Source organism: Hylobates moloch, unplaced genomic scaffold (assembly GCF_009828535.3).
Source record: "Hylobates moloch isolate HMO894 unplaced genomic scaffold, HMol_V3 SCAFFOLD_3, whole genome shotgun sequence".
In the NCBI taxonomy this organism is placed as follows: Eukaryota; Metazoa; Chordata; class Mammalia; order Primates; family Hylobatidae; genus Hylobates; species Hylobates moloch.
Genome location: NW_026652278.1, coordinates 62709367 through 62729457, shown reverse-complemented (window position 1 = coordinate 62729457; position 20091 = coordinate 62709367). Strand labels below are relative to the sequence as shown.

Here is a 20091-nt window from a genome sequence, read left to right as displayed (position 1 = left end):
GCCCCCAGAGGTGGAGCCTACAGAGGCAGGCAGGCCTCCTTGAGCTGTGGTGGGCTCCACCCAGTTCGAGCTTCCTGGCTGCTTCGTTTACCTAAGCAAGCCTGGGGAATGGTGGGCGCCCCTCCCCCAGCCTCACTGCCACCTTGCAGTTTGATCTCAGACTGCTGTGCTAGCAATCAGCGAGATTCCATGGGCATAGGACCCTCCGAGACAGGTGCGGGACACAATCTCCTGGTGTGCCGTTTTCCAAGCCTGTTGGAAAAGCGCAGTATTAGGGTGGGACTGACCCGATTTTCCAGGTGCCGTCTGTTACCCCTTTCTTTGACTAGGAAAGGGAACTCCCTGACCCCTTGTGCTTCCCGAGTGAGGCAATGCCTTGCCCTGCTTCGGATCGCGCACAGTGCACTGCACCGACTATCCTGCACCCACTGTTTGGCACTCCCTAGTGAGATGAACCCGGTACCTCATATGGAAATGCAGAAATCACCCATCTTCTGTGCCGCTCACTCTGGGAGCTGTAGTTCAAGCACTTCTTGAAAGACCTTCTTGAACTCAAGATATATTGTTTGTGGCATTATGGATTTATCAGTCTAGTAATCCCAGTTATAAAGGAAATGAAGTTAGTTTGGCATGACTTACTTTTTAATGACCCAGTAAGAGTTCTAAGTGACCATTGCTTGCCTGCTTTTATTTCTTTTCTCTTTTGTTCTGACCTTCATTTTTCAAATTACTTATAATCCGCTTAATTATGATGCAAAACCACTTGTTGCTGGGTTCTTCTTGCTCTTAGGATCTCAATATAATTAGTTTAAACCCTCATTCTGTGTCCTATCAAATATAATGTTCTCCCCCAAATTTCTGCAAATTCCTTGGGAGCTCATATTTTTAGGGTCAACTCTGTCTCCAAGCTTTTGCTTCCACTGAATTATTTTCATTTATAGATTGTCTTTCTGTCTCTGTTCTACATTATGTTCACCCAGAATCTGGAGTTGGCCTTTTCCCCTTGCATGAATAGACACGCAGATACACACATTCTCCAACCCTACCAGAGTAGGCCAGAATATATGAATATAGTAAACCTTACAGAAACTTATGGGAAGATGGTAGGGAGGGATATCTATATTGCAACATGTTCTAAATGGCTTCAATTTCTACGTTCGAAATCTTCAAAATCTTATTGATAGGAACTCCATCTAATTGCCCTTCCACATTTTTTCTCTAGCTACTTTCCCTCAAACTTCTAAATTATGTTCATTGGAATGCAGTAAAGATAGTTATCTCTCTAGCACTTGACTTGGCCCCTGCTTATTTCTTTCCTTAGGATATCGCTACCCACCTTAAATTACTCCTTAAGGTATTTTCTTCAGTATAGGTAGTGCCCTTCCTAAGAAGAATTCTGTAGTCAGCCACCACCCTCCCCAATCCTACCATATAATAATCTATCATAGATTTTTGGTGGGAGGAGGGTATCCACTTTAAAGATATGAATTTCTCCTGGGCACACACTTTTTTTCCCCCAAAACAGAGGACTGCCTTTTTATTTCTTGCCCTTATTTTGCATGTAATGGACCAAGGCCTGCCTTTCTTCTCCTCCCGTCTTTACTATTTCATTCAGGCTTCTGGACTTTTTTTTTTTTCCCTCCTGACACTTATACAAGTTCCTGCTACACTTTCTGTTTTTGTTCTTTGTTTCATAGCATTAAAGAATTCCTCTGAGCTCACAATTTTTTTTAAGTGGCCTTACTCTTATTTTTCTTCTTATGATTTTTCCTACATAATAGATTTTTTTCAATCCTGTTGAAGTATATTTCCTTTTAGATGTCAGATAAATGAGATGTTACTCTCTTTTAATAGCATGTATCTATATATTTCCTGATTTTGTAAAGCTTTCTTATTTCTATTAAATTATACTCTTTCCACTGAGACTGCCCCAGGAGAAGCAATTACAATAGAACATTTACAAGGACATAGTCCGAGACAACCAACTAGTGTAAACATGGGTCACTGAGCAACCCAAAATGGACGAGTACTGCCAAATTAAATAATCAAGGATTCCTGACATGGCACTTTTAAACGTGTTCTTTTGGGGAAAACAGATCCAAATGAAAGGTAATAGGGGACAGAGGAAAAAAATGCTGATATTTCAATACTTCATCAATTGTAGAAACTTGGAAAGGTATTTTGGCTCTATTGTCACCATTGTTTATAAATAATTTTTTATAGGAATTTAAGTTAAAATGTTTATCTCTTTGATACTGTTCAAGTGTTTCAAACTTTTCTGTACTATTTGTTCTTCTTAGGATTCCACATCTTGTTTTATTGGCATCTGGATTTCTTTTTTTCCTTTTTTTTTTTGAGACAGAGATTTGCTCTTTTTGCACACCTGGAGTGCAATGGTGTGGTCTCAGCTCACTGCAACCTCCACCTCCCAGGTTCAAGTGATTCTCCTGACTCAGCCTCCTGAGTAGCTGGGATTACAGGTGTGCACCACCATGCCAGGCTAATTTTTTGTATTTTTAGTAAAGAGATTGTTTTGCCATGTTGGCCAGGCTGGTCTCAAACTCCTGACCTTGGGTGATCTGCCCACCTTGGCCTCCCAAAGTGCTGGGATTACAGGCGTCAGCCACCATGCCCACCTTGGCATCTGGATTTCTAAGGGTCAATTTTATTTGGAAGAAAATAGGTTTGGATGGCTTCTGCTTACTGGGTCAGGACATTGTGGGAAGAAAACATGGCTTTTGGCAGCATGGAGACCTTGCTTGAATCCTGGCTGTGTTGTTGATTAGCTGGGTGATTTTGGGAAAGTTAAAAATCTCTGAGCTTTGGTTTCTTCTTCTGAGTTATAGGGAAAATAAAACTTATTCTGAATACCTTGAAAGGGTTTTGTGAAGACTGAATGATATATGACATAAATTACTTGGCAAGAACTGGTGTAAGTTCTCTTTCACCTTCTTTCCCTGTCCCATCTTTCTCTTCCGTGGTATCTTGCTCCCACTTTTTGGCCCTTGGAGTGAAATGTTGTACTTATTCCTAAAAATGAAGGGAAATTTGACTATTGAGTTGAACTAACTTTTCTAACTTTTTCCATTTATCATACCATAGTCAGGTTTTACTTGTTTTGGGAATGTTGATCCCTTTGGATTTGGTAATAGACCAGCGTCTTACAGGAAATGGGTCCAGAATTTAACAACTTTTGTCAAATGTATATTTAACATTTGCTACATAATTTTATAAAGCATTCGTGGACAAACAATAATTCTGACTATGACGAATATTTATATTGACAGAAAAATCACATACCATGTTGGCAGCTGAGACTCTCTGAGGCCACCCTCTGTTTAAAAGGCAGATATGTACCAACAAAAAGATTTTCTAAAGCCCTTTATTATCGAAGATATCAGCAGCTGATAAAGGGAAAATTACTGTATAATTAAGAGCTGTTAGAAGCTATGTATATTTTGTGGAAGATCTTAGGCAAAATATGTAAAAGTATATTAAGGTGTAAAGAAAAACAGCAAGTCAAGACTGGTATTTAAGATGTGTATTAGTCTGTTTTCATGCTGCTGATAAAGACATACTTGATACTGGGCAATTTACAAAAGAAAGAGGTTTAATAGACTTACAGTTCCACGTGGATTCCATGTGGATTCTGTGATTGTGAGGGGAGGCCCCACAATCATGGCAGAAGGCAAGGAGGAGCAAGTCACATCTTATATGGATGGTGGCAGGCAAAGAGAGAGCTTGTAGAGGGAAACTCCTGTTTTTAAAACCATCAGATCTCCTGAGACTCATTCACTATCATGAGAACAGTGCAGGAAAGACTTGGCCTGGTAATTAAATCACCTCCCACCCGGTTCCTCCCATGACATGTGGGAATTGTGGGAGTTACAATTCAAGATGAGATTTGGGTGGGGACACAGCCAAACTATATCATTCTGCCCCGGCCCCTCCCAAATCTCATGTCCTCACATTTCAAAACTAATCATGCCTTCTCAACATTCACCCAAAGTCTTAATTCATTTCAGCATTAACTCAAAAGTCCACAGTTCAACATCTCATCTAAGACAAGGCAAGTCCCTTCTGCCTATGAGCCTGTAAAATCAAAAGCAAGTTAGTTACTTCCTAGATACAATGAGGGTACAGGCATTGGGTAAATACAGCTGTTACAAATGGGACAAATTGGTCAAAACAAAGGGGCTACAGGCCCCATGCAAGTCCACAATCCATCAGGGCAGTCAAATCTTAAAGCTCTAAAATGATCTCCTTTGACTCCATGTCTCACATCCAGATCACGCCGATTCAAGAGGCGGGTTCCCATGGTCTTGGGCAGCTCTCCCCCTGTGGCTTTGCAGGATACAGCCTTCCTCCTGGCTGTGTTCATGGGTTGCCATTGAGTGTCTGTGGCTTTTCCAGGTGCACAGTGCAAGCTGTCAGTGGAGCTATCATTCTAGGGTGGTTCTGGAGGACAGTGGCCCTCTTCTCACAGCTCCATTAGGTGGTGCCCCAGTAGGTACTCTGTGTGGGGGTTCCAACCCCACATTTCCCTCCCACACTTCCTAACAGAGGTTCTCCATGAGAGCCCTGCCCCTGCAGCAAACTTCTACCTGGACATCCAAGTGTTTCCATAAATTCTCTAAAATCTAGGCAGAGGTTCCCAAACCTCAGTTCTTGACTTCTGTGCACTTGCAGGCTCAATACCACATGGAAGCTGGCAAGGCTTCAGAAGCTGCGTTCTGAAGCCACGGCCCAAGCTTGACATTGGTCCCTTTCAGCCACAGCTGGAGCAGCTAAGACAAAGGGTTCCAAGTCCCTAGGCTGCAAACAGCATGGGGACCTTGGGCTTGGCCCATGAAACTGCTTTTTCCCCTTAGGCTTCCTGGTCTGTGATGGGAAGGGTTGCTGTAAAGTCCTCTGATATGCCCTGGAGACATTTTCCCTATTGTCATGGGGATTAATATTTGGCTCCTCATTACTTATGCAAATTTCTGCAGCTGGCTTGAATTTTTCCTCAGAAAATGTGATTTTCTTTTCTATCACATTGTCAGGCTGCAAATTTTCCAGACTTTATGCTCTGCTTCCCTTATAAAACTGAATGCCTTTAACAGTACCCAAGTCACCTCTTGAATGCTTTGCTGCTTAGAAGTTCCTTAAACCAGATACTCTAAATCATCTCTCTCAAGTTCAAAGTTCCACACATCTCTAGGGCAGGGGCAAAATGCCACCAATCTCTTTGCTAAAACATAACAAGAGTCACCTTTGCTCCAGTTCCCAACAAGTTCCTCATTTCCAGCTTTGACCGCCTCAGCCTGGGCTTTATTGCCCATATATTTATCAGCATTTTGGGCAAAGCCATTCAACAAGTCTCTAGGAAGTTCCAAACCTTCCCACATTTTCATGTTTTCTTCTGAGCCCTCCAAACTGTTCTAACCCCTGCCTGTTACCCAGTTCCCAAGTTGCTTCCACATTTTCAGGTACCTACAGCAGCACCCCACTCTACTGGTACCAATTTACTGTATTAGTCTGTTTTCATGCTGCTAATAAAGACATACCTGAGACTGGGCAATTTACAAAAGAAGGAGGTTTAATGGACTTACAGTTCCACCTTGCTGGGGAGGCTACACAATCATGGTGGAAGCAAGGAGGAGCAAGTCGCATCTGATGTGGATGGCGGCAGGCAAAGAGAGAGCTTACGTAGGGAAACTCCCATTTTTAAAACCATCAGATCTCGTGACACTCATTCACTATCACAAGAACAGTGCAGGAAAGACCTGCCCCCATAATTCAGTCACCTTCCACCGGGTTCCTCCTATGACACGTGGGAATTGTGGGAGTTACAATTCAAGATGAGATTTGGGTGGGAACACAGCCATCAAGATATAAGAGAAGAAATTAGAAATAGAGACAAATAGGGCATACTTGCTGGATTTGTCATGAATTTCCTATTGGAAATTTTAGGGAAGAAGACATTTTTTTTTTCAAACATGTATATTTTTTAAATTTTATTTTTAATTAATATGGATACATAATGGTTGTACTTATGGGGTACATGTGATATTTTGATAAAAGCATATAATGTGTAATGATCAAATCAGGGTAATTGGAATATCCATCACCTCAAGCATTTATCATTTCTTTGTGCTGGGAACATTCTGATTCTACTTTTTTAGTTATTTTGAAATATGTGATAAATTATTGTTAACTATGGTCTTTCTATTGTGTTACCAAACACCAGATTTTTTTCCATCTAACTTTATTTTTATATCCATTAACCATCCCTTCTATATCCCCCTATTTTGACAAGTAAAAATTATATATATTTATGGTATATAACATGATGTTTTAATACATGTATACATTCTGGAATCGCTAACTCAAGCTATTTAATATATATGCATTACCTTTTATACTACCAATTTTTGGTAGTGAGAACACTTAAAATTTACTCTAGCAATTTTCATATATATAATTTATTGGTATTAACTACAGTCACTGTGATATACAATAGATCTCTTGAGATTATTCCTCCTGTTTAATTGAAATTTTATGACGTTTGACCATACAAATTTAAACCATGTAAAATTTTCATTTTTTAAGAAGGAATCAGCATCTTTCCAGTTATCTCTGATTTGATTAATTAATGAATTACCTCAGCAAATGGTTATTTTTATGTGCTTACTTTGTGGCAGTCACCATCACTCTAGTATGTGCTAGGGATTCAAATTTCTAAAAATACCATCATGATCCTGCTTTCTTGGAATTTACAGACTAGATAAAAAGTAACTTAACAATATGTTGTTATGGTAGAGGTTGGTACAAAGTGTTATGGAGGTTGGAATTGTATTAAGAGAGGGTATGTTGAATGAATACTATGTGGCTGAGTTTGGAGAGTTGACTAGAGAAAGAAGTTAGTGGGGCAGAGGGCATTTTACCTGCAGAAGAAGATGTATGCTGAAAGACTTGTAATAGTCCTGAATGGCTGAGATGAAGGGTGAACAGTGTGGGAGCAATAAGAGTTGAAGCTGGAGAGGTAGGCATAGACCTAATTTGAAAGGTCTATGTGCTAAGTTACAAAGTTTGAACTATAGTCTGAAAGCTAAGGGGAAACCATTAAAGAATTTTAAGCAGGGTAATGATGAGGGGACTTCACAGAGTTCATAGAAAAATGGAATTAAAAGAAAAAAATAAAAAATATAAACTTTGTTTCTCATCATAAACTCCATCAAGTTGAAGACACTTTTGTAAATAATGATACTAGCCACTTAGTTCATCCCTAAAGAACTGAATGTCCTGGAATTTAACTGTGCCAATGCAGTCTTTTTTACATTATTAACTGAAGAAATATGAGTGCCCTTTACATATTTTTTGAGATTTGGAAACAAAAAGAAGTCAGAAGGAGCTAAACCAGGACTGTAAGGTGGATACCTAATGATTTTATATTGAAACTTGCAAAATTGCCTTTGTTTGATAAGAGGAATGAGCAGAATGAGCAGGAGCATTGTGGTGGAGAAGGACTCGGGTGAAGCTTTCCCAGTGTTTTTCTGCTAAAGCTTTGGCTAGCTTTCTGAAAAGACTCTCATAATGAACAGATACTATCATTCCATGGCCTTCCAGGAAATCAACAAGCAAAATTCCTTGAGCATCTTAAAAAACTATTGCCATGATCTTTGCTCTTGACTAGCTTGCTTTTGCATTGACAGGACCACTTCCACCTCTTGGTAGATATTGCTTTGATTGTGCTCAGTCTTCAGGATTTACTGGTAAATCCACGTTCGTCTTCTGTTACATTTCTCCAAAGGAATACTTAAGGAGCTTGATGAAATTAAAATTGTTAAAACATTTCATTGAAAGCTCTGGTCTTATCTACAACTGATCTATGTGCAACAATTTTGGCATTCATCCAGGGGAAACTTTGCTCAACTGAAAATTTTCAGTCAGAATTGTGTAAGCTGAACCAGTTCAGATGTCTATGATGTTGGCTATTGCTTCTGGTGTTAATTGTTGGTCCTCTTCAATTGGGGCACAAACAAGATTAATTTTTTCCTTGCAAATTGATGTGGGTGGTCTGCTGCTGTGGGTTTTGTCTTCAATATCATCTTGACCCTTCTCGAAATGGGTTACCCATTTGTAAACTGCTGATTTCTTTGGCGACATTGCCCATAAACTTTTTATTTTATTTTATTTTATCTTATCTTTGAGATGAAGTCTTGTTCTGTCACCCAGGCTGGAGTGCAGTGGTGTGATCTTGGCTCACTGCAACCTCTGCCTCCTGGGCTCAAGAAATTCTCTTGCCTCAGCCTCCCAAGTAACTGGGATTACAGGTGCATGCCACCACACTCGGCTAATTTTTGTATTTTTAATAAAGATGGGATTTTACCATGTTGGCCAGGCTGGTCTTGAACTCTTGACCTCAAGTGATCTGCCAGCCTTGGCCTCCCAAAATGCTGAGATTACAGCGTGAGCCACTGCGCCTGGCCAAACTTTTCATAAAGCATCAATGATTTCATAATTTTTCCACCCAAGCCTCACCATAAATCGGATGTTTCTCACAGTGTCAAGCCCAGTGCTTTGCACAGTGATGCTGCTCTATAAACAATTATTGGATGACCCTTTTGTTCAGTCCTTGTTCACTACTGAAAGGTGTCATGAGCTTAATGACAATAGTCTTTTCAATTTTATGGAACTTTTAAGTTTATAAAGCAGTAACCTATGAAGCTAGATTGTAAAATCCGTTAGGGTAAGAGTTGTTTCTCTTTTGTTTTCCTCTGTTTCTTACATGTCTGGTATGTTGCTCATTGATAAATATTTGTTGAATGAATGTCTTTTATTTTTCCTCGACTGATTTCACAACAACTGAGTGAAGTAGGCAGGCAAAGACAATTTGTCTATGTTATAGACAACACAATCAAAGTTGGAATAGTTCTGACTTGTCCAAAGTGATGCAGTTATTAAATGGCACAACAAGGACTTGAACCTCAGACCTCAAGGTCAGTGTGCCTTCACCTACATAGAACTATTTCTAATTTAGATCTCAAGCCCAATTTTGCTCTATGTTCTTAACTTTTATAGTCATTCCTTACAGCAAAAAAAAAAAAAAAAAAAAAAAATTTGAGATATGTATGTGAGCTTTACTTTTCTGCTTCAGTTGTAAACTTCCTTTTAATGAGTGGTATTATCATCTTGTAAGTTCATTTGGAAAATATGTATGAAAGTCAATGGATTCAGTTCAGAAACATTAAATAATTTCTTTCTCTGTAATACTTTTTTTTGATTGCTCTGTGGTTGCCATATTTAAGTAAGGTAGATTAGCCATTTCTTATGCTTAAAACAATTTCTTTTTACTCTAAGTATTAATATTTATAGAGCATCAATATATAATCTTTTTGACTATTCTTTCCTTCTGCTTTAGTCTCCAGAAACTTTTGGCATTGTTTTAAACAGATGATTTAGGGACACTAAGATCACACTTGGTGATATAATGCTTTCCATCAGGCACTTACTGTATACCCTTTTGTACACGTAACACTGTGAGTATGGGATTTCTTTTCATGTTACAGGTAGCACCCAGCACCTCGTATAAATGCATGAAATATTAAATAAGAAAACATAATGACTGTGGAGCTGGCTCTTGTTTTGGAGCAATGCTACTTGATGTTTTCAAATTATGGGAATTAGTAGGCTGCTGGAGCTCTAGAGTTATTTGAATCAGTCGATCCGATTACACAAGGAAGCCAGGGCGTTGGCAGTGAGGGCGAGGAAAACCAGAGCCTTGGCTGCATTTTTTTTCCTGCTGTTTCAGCCTATTTCTTCGTGTCTTTCTCAAATTACTCCATGAATCTACATAATTTACATGAACTCATTGGATGCATAAATTGTATAGAACATTGGCTTACATTTATTTATATATGTATTTTCAGGAAAAAGGAGAAAAAATGTATCTGGGAAAAGGGACTGCTGAGACAAAGTAGACATTTCCCTGTTGCCTTTTCTATGCTTCTCTTTCTTGCAAAACAATTTGTCAGCTATTTTAATGTGAGATGAGCAATTATAGTTTCTGCTGTTTTATTTGATGGATTACTATTATTATTTCTGAGCAGAAATAATTTGATGAGAAAACACACTCGGAGTGTTGACAGTGCTTACTTTTCCAGCAAGTGCTGGGCTTAGTGATAATGTTTTCCTCTACCCATTCTTATCTTGTATGTCCAAGGTTTGTTTTGGGTTTAGTCTAATTCACTGAGATTTTTAAAGTTTGAGTTTGGTTTATAATGAGTTAAAAAAAAAACACAGGATAAATTCAAGGTTCAACAAATTATTCTGGAGTTTTTGGCTCATTTTAAATTCTCACTCAAAACTCTGAATAAGTAAAATCCAGGAGTATTAAAAATCTCTTCAATTAATTGTGCTTCCTTTCCCCAACTTGTCTCCAACTGGGAGATCACTTATTTGGAGAAATAATCAATATAAGAAGATTATCATGTACTGAACAAATATAGAAAATCTTGGAGGTTTGTTTCAATGATTAACCATTGTGGCCTATTAGAAAAATCTTCAAGCCAAGTGAATGCTCTTTAAAACCTAGGCCTCAACCTAACTTTTATCTTCTGTACTTCAGCATCGTTTGGAAAGTAAAATTATTGCTTTCACTCTTTAGTATCTTTAAGCATACATGTGTGCAGGTGGGGATGGGGTGTGTTTAATAGGGAGCTAAGCCAGAGCTATGCCACGGGTTTCATATGACCTCTCCTTGACAATTAATTATTGTTGTAAACAAAAAAACTGCTTAAATGAATGAAATTATCATGGTTTTACAGTATTTTGAACTCTTTATTATCAATAAATGGAGGATGTAATTCCGGATAACGAAAGTTCAAGCTGAAATCTCCATATTATACAAATTCCGATCTTTAGTTAAAATATTCTTGTGATGATGTATTGTTACTGGATTTTCTCCATTTCTCCTTTGGCCATGGGCATATTACCAGAAGTGTTGGTTTTCTGTGTTTCTTATTTTGAACACTCTTTACAAGTGTGTTTGCTCTAAAGTTCCCATTTGGAGTTGTATAATGTTCACAGAGATAAATATGAAGAAGAAATATTTTAAGAAGTAGAGCTAATATTTCTTAGGGAAGACAAAGTGCAGGGGCTAAAACATGCTTTAGAGTTAAATGGATTTGTCAGTAAAATAGCTTGTATTAATTAAATAATAGATAAAATTACTTAAATTTTTTAGAATCTTAGATAAGGTTTTATTTTGATTTGAACATAGTGAGAATGAACCGAGAAATGGGCAAGGCACAGACATGATTATACAATATGATAAATATTTCATATAAAGGTCATTAAAATTATGTTGAAAGGAACTTGTTTATTGTTATAAGTGGGGGAGAATGAACTGATTTTGGCTGTGTTTAATATGTTGGGTAGAATTGGTTTCCATGTCGGACTCTTAAAAGACTTCCTGTCCTTTGGGGCCCAACTCAAATTGTCTTATGTCTTCTACGTGGTCTGAGTCCCTCAGTCAGTATCAGTGAGTTTTCTGAGTTTTCACCAATGTTACCTTTATCTATATTTTTTTGCACTCTCTTTACTACCTTGCCTTGTGTTAGAGTTAAGAATAGAGTAGAAAGAACATGAATGTTGTAATAAAAACCCAGTTCAATCAAACTTTCTGAAACCCAGTTTACTCAATTGTAGAATAAGAAGAGAAATAAGAACTCCTGTGGTTCTTGTGAAGATTAAATTGGAAAGCACGATGTACCTGGGGCTGAGCGGGCACTCAGCATCAGTGTCCATCTCATTTCCGAATTTCATGTCTAGTTTCTCCAGTTGTCTAAGTTTCTTCAGGGCAGGAAATGTCTTTTATATTCATAGTGCCTTGTGCATAGTAGGTTCTAAATGATTATTTATTGAATTTAATTTACTGTCCTGTCATGGAAGCTTAGCACTGTTATTTCCCATTTCTTTTCCCTCTGTCACCTTGGATTGAGATAAACATGTTGCTTTCATGAAATTAGGGATTTAATTCAGTAGAATGCCATTTTAATATGACTTATTTCATTGAGTTTGATATAGTAAGGGTCAAATCATTTCCCTGGAAACTTAATTATATTCTATAAAATCTTATTAGCCTGTCTCATGGCATCATAGTCACAGTGGAGTTCTGGTGTGTTTAAGATGGTCAAGTCTCTATCTGTAGAAATCTGTCTAATGGCACGGAGTGAGAATATGGGAAATAAATGACATAAAGAGAGAGCAAATGCAAATGTCTTGCAAATTACATTACTTGACATTTTCAATCACTAACCCTCCAAAGTAAGTTCTAATTTACTAAAATAAACCACGAATCCAATTTCTTGTGAGCTTCCTTTGCTTAATTAATTATTAGTAGCAGACAGCATTCTATGATTCGTTGCAATTTTTCACCTTTGTATTTATCTAGTATCTGATTTAAAAAGAATGAGAGCATTCTGATTCAGCAGAACTGATCAGAACTCTCTTTCTGATCATAACTCATCTGCTCATAGCTCATCTGTGTTATAGAGCAGAAATGAATAAATGTTTGCTGAACATGCCACATATGCTTTGATCATCAAAATGTTAAATTTTCCTTCCTTCTCAAAATACAAGCTCTGAGAGATCTTCCTTGCTGAAGTTTGTTGGGTGACCTATTCTGCATAGATATTATTATAGAGGCAAGCCAGATCCCATGCCATTATAGCAAAATATCATGTAAGCAACTACATTTTCATAAATTTGTTTGTTTCCATGATTAAAATGTGAGCACTTTTTAATGCTTCCTCATTGTGATTTGAAATTATACATTCACTGTGCTTTTTTAAAAATTTAAAAGCAGAAGTGTATCCTAAAAGATGAACTTTCTTTTTTGGTTTTTTTAAATGAAGTATGCTTTTTTGTTAGAATGAGTACTAAACAGGCTTCTCATGCATGCAATAACGTTGGTTATACTTAGAATACGGTTTGTAACTCTTTGTGTGTCCTTAATTATTTCATTGAAACATAATTAGCTAGCATTTGTTATCACTGTATTATGAATGGGAGAAACTGAGGCTCATTATCGACTCTTTGTGTTAGCAAGTTGAGAATTTGAGAAAAATCTGCTGCTATCCTAATGATCTGCTTTTGTTTTCAATTTCAGTTTCAAAGGACATTTGAGTCTCTTAAAAATGTTGCCAACAAATCTGACCTCCAGAAAACCTACCAGAAGCTTGGGAAGGAGCTGGAAAATTTGGATTATTTAGCCTTCAAACGTCAGCAGGTAGGAGTCAGAGCTCTCCTTGGTGAAGGAGATGAACACTTTAGGCTTCCTGCCATCCTGCCTGTCAGAGGTGCAGGTGGGTCTGAGGAAACTTATCTTCCAATGGTTAGAGCAGAAACAGTTGTGCTGTGCTGATCTGCTGTGTTCATATGGCTTCCCACAGTGTTCAATGTGGTCCTTGCTTTTAGATGTGTACTTTAGGGGTTTCCACATGTGTCCTTATACCTCTCTTAAAGAAAATTCCTGCTGGTTTGTGAAAATCCAACTACCCTTTGACTAGGGACGCTTCAGAGGCATAAAGGGAATCTCTGTAATGGCTTGGCCAGTTGGCTTTTATATTTGACCCGGGGAGAAAAATCACCTGAAGACCAGGATAAGGTTGTGGGTGTACATGCAACATTAAGGAAAATAGTCATAAATATGCCAAAATATGAATTGATCTTTAGTTTTCTTTGATCTTTGAAGATGAGTAATTTGCTAAGTGTGGAAGATTGAAGGAAAATTTACTTTTCAAATATAAGGTTTTTATTACCTCCTTTTGCAGACCCCCAAATAAATAGAGAGCTGAAATAAACTTTTATAGGGTTTGTTTTAGAATTGGTACTTTATAACCGAATATTCATCATGATTAAGTGCTGTGTGTTTTGGAGACACTGCCACAGTAGCTCTCTCCTCTTCCTAAGCTGGATCTGCTCCAGTTTCATCACAGCCACTAGGTGTCAGCGTTGTCAAGCTTTTACTTCCACCAACGGTTTATTCCGATCAGAGTAGCCAGTTAGACGTTTAAATGAGGTTGCATGAAATTCGGTAGTGTGCTCCATGGTGGATAGCGTCTAGAAAAATGACTAAATGTCTGACTTGCATGGCCAGACCTCGAGTCGATCACTTGAGAGACTTTCTTCTTAGCGTAGCAAAGGGTGTGGCATTCTCGCCATTGCCTAATTCACAAGTTTTGGATCCTTTTGGATGAAGGTTTTCAAAGCAGAATTTTCTATATTTAGTTAAATCTCATTAAGTCAACATGATATGGTCTAGAATTATTGGACCAAAAAAAGAATTGTGTTCTACGTATTGCTGTATCACAGATGTTACATGGACATTTAACCTTTCTATGGCCCTATTTTCCTAGGGGTTATATTTGTTTTATAGAATGTTCCAGGGCAAATACATTCTTTTTGCAGACACATTAATTTACATGAAAAATGATACAATGTCCATTTAAGTTTTGTTTTTTTAAAAAAATTAATGATGGTCTAGATATTAGCACTTGATGGTTACTGAGTGCTACTACAACAACCCCCCAGAGGATGCTGCTTAGCATTCACACCAGAGTCACTCTTCTGGCCTATGCAATTTTTAGTACAGTTTTGTTTCCAAAACCATATTTTACCATGGAGGGGTATTTGAGCTGGCAGGCAGTAGTCACTGTACTCTTCTGTTATCGTTTCTCATTAACACATTTTCAGTGATTGGATTCTTTTATTAGCTAATTGTGAATTTGGAAGAAGGTAAACGCCTCAAGGGCAGAAGGATAGAACTCTGGGAGAATGGCATTGAGGATAGATGGGTAAATTACATGTGCATAAAGAAAAGATGAGCACATGGAGTGTATACATATATGCATATATAAATCATCTATACTATTTATTAAATGAAAAGCATATGGCACATGGTATGATTTAAACATTTATGAATTAAATCTTTAAATGCTTATAACAATACAGTGAGGTGGCTTTTGTTAGCACCATTTTACAGATGGGAAAACTGTTAAGGAAGTTAAGTAACATGCCTAAGGTCATGGAGCTAATAAGGCATGAAACTGGGCTTCAAATCTAAATCAAGTCTGACTTCAAACCTGGAGTGTTATGTCTTCTTGATGAGCAGGGTCAAAGGGTCAGAACATCAGCTCGTCTCTAGCTTGGTGGGATTTATCTTTTATCTCGCATTCTATTCCTTTAAAGCTCCAAAACCTGATTAAGCACACGCCAGAAAGTGTTTTTCTTCTGATGGAAAAGATTCAGGCCTCTGTAAAATTGCCAGTTTAGCAAGGAAGTTTCCTCTTTATAAGGCAGTATTCTTTGTATTAGAGAATTAGTCATGATTTGTTCCGTGGTCCAACCATATCTATCATTCCGCACTGGGACAGAACATAAGCTCCATAAGGACAGGGCCTCGTCTGTCACCTTTAATGCTGTATCCTCTCCAGTGCTCATAACAGTATCTGACTCATGGCATATCCTCAGTAAATATTATTGGTGGTAGTGTTGCTATGAACAAAGAACCATGCCAAAAGGTTTGGCCTCAGATTATAGGCAATTAAAATCAATGTGTTTTGCTACACATTTAAAATTCAAAAGAGCATAAGCCTTTGGTTTCCTGGATACCAAGGGCTGAGAGATTGTCCCTTGCCCCTATTTATTATTGAGGTTTTCTCCTAACATATTTTATTCTTCTATCCATTTTTTAAAACAAACAGAAAATGCCAGTGTTAACTCTGAATTATGGATGTCCAATGAATTGACTACAATTATTTTATTGGAGTCATCCATTAAGTTTTATTTTCTGTCCCCTTCTATGATATTTTTAACATCATCTTTGAGAGAGTTCTTTCTTGGCACAAGATAGACTACTAGAGTACTTTGCTCCATTCTCTCACTTCTGTTTTTCTGAGGTTGCTGTGCTTTCTTTCCTAGGTCTGAACTTAGTATTTATTTATTTAAAAGAGTGAGTGCCTGCACATCAGCTATTCCTTGGGTCAGGGCACAACATCTCTACATTTTCCTACTTTCAAAAAGACTAATAACGTTGAAATAGCTTTGATTGGAAAAGGTGTGAGAGGAGGCTGTGATAGGTGAGGTGGTGGGTTTACCGGGATGAGTCAGCCTGAAGTAAATGGATGACAAAGCAGGATTAACTGGAGAATCTGGACACTCTTTTGGTTCTTACTATCGAAAGGCAGGTACAGTCTTGGAGTTTATCTGCTTGGACTGCTTGGTTTTCATCCTTCTAGTTGGTGTGACATAGGAATGGTAATAGCAAGTTCCAGCTATTATATCGATCCCAGATTTATGTATTAATTTGAGTGCTTATAAATCAAGAGGTTTCCTTAGAGCTTTCATTTTGTGGAGTAAAACAAAATAAGGTTTGATAATGTGGACTGTAATGTAATTCATTCCTCTCTTTATCTACCCTTAAAACTTATAATAACATTATAACACACATCCATTTCCAGAGGCTTCTGAAGTCTTTTGATATAAATTAAAATTCACATTATTGAGTTGAACATTATATAGACTAAAGCACATTTACACATTGATATAAAAATATGTAAAATTAAATTATTGTACTTCAGACCTACATGCATATTGGAACACATCACGTATCTGATTCTTGTCTGTCTGATCACGGCATGCTATTCTTGCCTTCTGACCTGTGCGCAAGGTTTATATAACTTGGTATTTAGAATGTACAGCCTGTTTCATTTTACGTATTTAAATCATTCTTTAAAGTCAAACTGAAGTCTAGCCTCCCTCATAACACCTCCTTCTGTGACCTCTAGTCAGTATAACTCTTCACTCTTTGCCATTCTTAGCTTTTATCTGTATCATACAATGTAGCATCTGATTGATGATATACTCATTGAGAATACATGTAGTACAGTGATTAAAGTGTGAGCTTTGTATTTACCCAAACCTGGTTAGACTGTTTGTACTGGATACCTGAGTTTCTTTTTAAAAAGCATTGGAAAATTAACCCCTAACTTAAACAGCTTGCTTTGAGGAAACAATATATCAAGTATAAAGTAAGTCCTATAAAATATGTATGAAGGACTTAACATTGCACCTGACATGTATTTAGTATAATTGGTAGCTATTGTATGTTTTGTGTTATTCTCATAAGCCATTTTCTTAAATAGGTTGTAAGTTCCATAAGGATATGGATATGTTCTTTATTTTGTATACTTCTGTGCTGTATATAGGGTCCAGCACTGTTCTGAACATATGGGATAGAATGTTTTTGGACATACGTAGTCTAGCAGTTGGTGATGTGTGTAACAAAAAGAACATGTTGACACCTCTCAAGAAGGGAGCTGCAACATTTGGTTCTAATATGTTTCTAAGGTGGTATCTCTTGATGGGCAGTTAAAGTACTGAGGACTTGTACTATGACAATCTGCTGGGGGAAGTAGGTCCAGTGTTCTGGCTAACGTCCAATTCAGGTTAATAATACATTCTATATATCCAAACTTCCCTTATGCTTCAGGTGTTGTTCAGCACATGGTACTTTGTTAGTGATCATGCTCAGGAGTGAACAACTGCTTTTTTTTCTTTTACTAAACTGGGTGTGTGACCCCTTTTAGGTAATTCCAAAGCCAGAAGGGTACATAATACCTTGTAGGATAAAAATTGAATTTAAAACAAACTTTTATTAGAAAGAAGAAAAATAAAAATCAGTTAGATAAAATTTATTTGATAAAAATGACTGCAGGTTAATATTCTTCAATTGAAAAATAAAATTCTACTTGTTATCTCTTATCTTTTTCATGATAGCCATCCTAATAGGTGTGCAAGACAAGAGATAACAGGAGTTAGTGATGATGTGGAGAAAAGGAAACCTTTGCACATTGTTGGGAATGGAAATTGGTACAGTCATTTCAGAAAAAGTATAGAGGTTGCTAAAAAAATATGAAATAGAGCTATCATAAGACCTGTTAATCTTGCTTTTGGGTATATATCCAAAGAAAATGGAATCAGTATCTTGAAGAGATAGCTGCACTCCCACATTCATTGCAGCATTATTCACAACAGCCAAGATATGGAAGCAACCTAAGTGTCTACTGACAGATGAATAAAGAAAATGTGGTATACATATATGCAATGAAATATTATTTAGCCTTAAAAAGGAAGGAAATCCTGCCTTTGCAATAGTATGGTTGAACCTGGAAGACATTTTCCTAAGCAAAATAATCCAGATACAGAAATACATGTATGTATGGTCTTACTTATATGTGGAATCTAAAAATGTCAAACTCAGAGAAGCAGAGAGTAGAGGGGTGGTTTCCAGGGATTGGTGGGTGGAGGAAATTAGTAGATATTGATCAAAGGGTACACATTTTCACTTATAAGATGAACAAGTTCTGGGGACCTAATAAACAGCATGAGTGATGATGGATGTGTTAATTTGATGGTGGTAATCATTATGCAATGTGTATATATCTCTCAAATCATCTTGTTGCACACTTTGAATGTATTCAATCTTTGTCAATCAAATATTTCAAAACAAAAAAATAAAATTCTAGATAGATAATGACTGACCACATAGAAAATACTCTTAGGCTTACCCTGGGAACTCGAGAACTCTGAGGATACAAGACGACAATGTAGGGATCCTGTGGAAGAAATGCTTAGAAAATGAAACTAAATAGTGCTAGGCTTGTGGTTGTACTATAGCATATAGAGAAGAAAAAGTTGATGAATTCCAATAATATCCTTCAATCATGTAAGGACTTATAGCAAGAAAAATGTAATGAATCAGCTAGAATAATATTGCACTGGGAATTGCTTATCTGCAAGGACCTTATAAGGTAGGGACTAACTTTCCATTGGGGCTAACATTAAAATGGAGTTGTAAATATATTTTCTTTAAGACCTTTAAAAATAAAGACCAACCTGACCAACATGGTGAAAGCCCGTCTCTACTAAAAATACAAAAAATTAGCCGGGCGTGGTGGCAGGCACCTGTAATTGCAGCTATTTGGGAGGCTGAGGCAGGAGAATCATTTGAACCCAGGAGGTGGAGGTTGCAGTGAGCCAAGATCATGCCATTGCATTCCAGCCTGGGTGACAAGAGCAAAACTCCGTGTCAAAAAATAAATAAATCCATAAAATAAAAAATAAAGAACATGTATATCTGGAATTGTTTAGATGCAGTCTAAGGAAGGGTGTAAGTGGGAGCTGGACTGAATGAGTACTAAGGGGAGGTGCTAAGCTTCTAGAGCAATAGTTCTATAGCTATGGATTAACTTCAGTGACCTTTGTAAGATGAAGTATGTTAATTGCTCAATTGCGAGAAGATTCTTTTTTTCCTTCTTCTGTAATTAATCTAACTGTCTTGAAAGAATTCTGATTGAATTATTCCTTTTAAGGGTAAGTGAACCAAGGACTGCTATACTAAAATATTCATGTCTGTCTTAGGTGGTATTCTATTTCTTATTTACCAGATCAAATAAAATGATTATTTATGCCATTTATAAACCTGTTTCTGAAGATTTCAAAGCATTTCAGACATAATTTAAAAATTTATTGCACAGGTATAAAAAATGTTGAATTATTAAACAGTGTGCTAAGTTCAAACCAACCCAAACATATTCTATCCACTACATATGCAATTTCATTTTTATTCAATCGTACATAGTTGTTTGTCCCAAAGGAGAAAAGAATGTGATGTTACATTTACTCTTTAGTTTTCTGATATAGAGAAAAGAAGGTTGGATGCATCATGCAAGGTCATCCCGAGTCAGTAACAAATTCAGAATTAATATTCACATTTCCTAATTTCCAGCTTTTTGCAATAGCCATTTGATCATTTGCACTACTTCATAAACTACAGATCTTTATAGAGTGATTCGTTTTTCTATAGTTACAGTCTGAAGAAAAAATCTTATGGATTTTTTTAATGTAAGAAACTTGCCTTTATTTTAAAATGAATGATTAAAATGATGCATATTATACATTTGTCCTCCTTCTAAAATTTGTTTTCCACATTGGATGGTTAATGGTCATGATAACTAAGTGTCTTCTATTAAATTAGCAAAG

General features: G+C 37.1%; 1 protein-coding gene across 1 annotated transcript in view; it reads left to right on the top strand.

The window, feature by feature from the left end:
- The window catches only part of CTNNA3 (catenin alpha 3), a 1859096-nt gene that overhangs the window by 124370 nt on the left and 1714635 nt on the right, over positions 1-20091 (top strand). The window contains exon 5 of the mRNA XM_032138296.2: positions 13157-13276. Coding sequence (XP_031994187.1) covers positions 13157-13276 — 120 coding nt within the window. The remainder of the gene's footprint in view (positions 1-13156; positions 13277-20091) is intronic.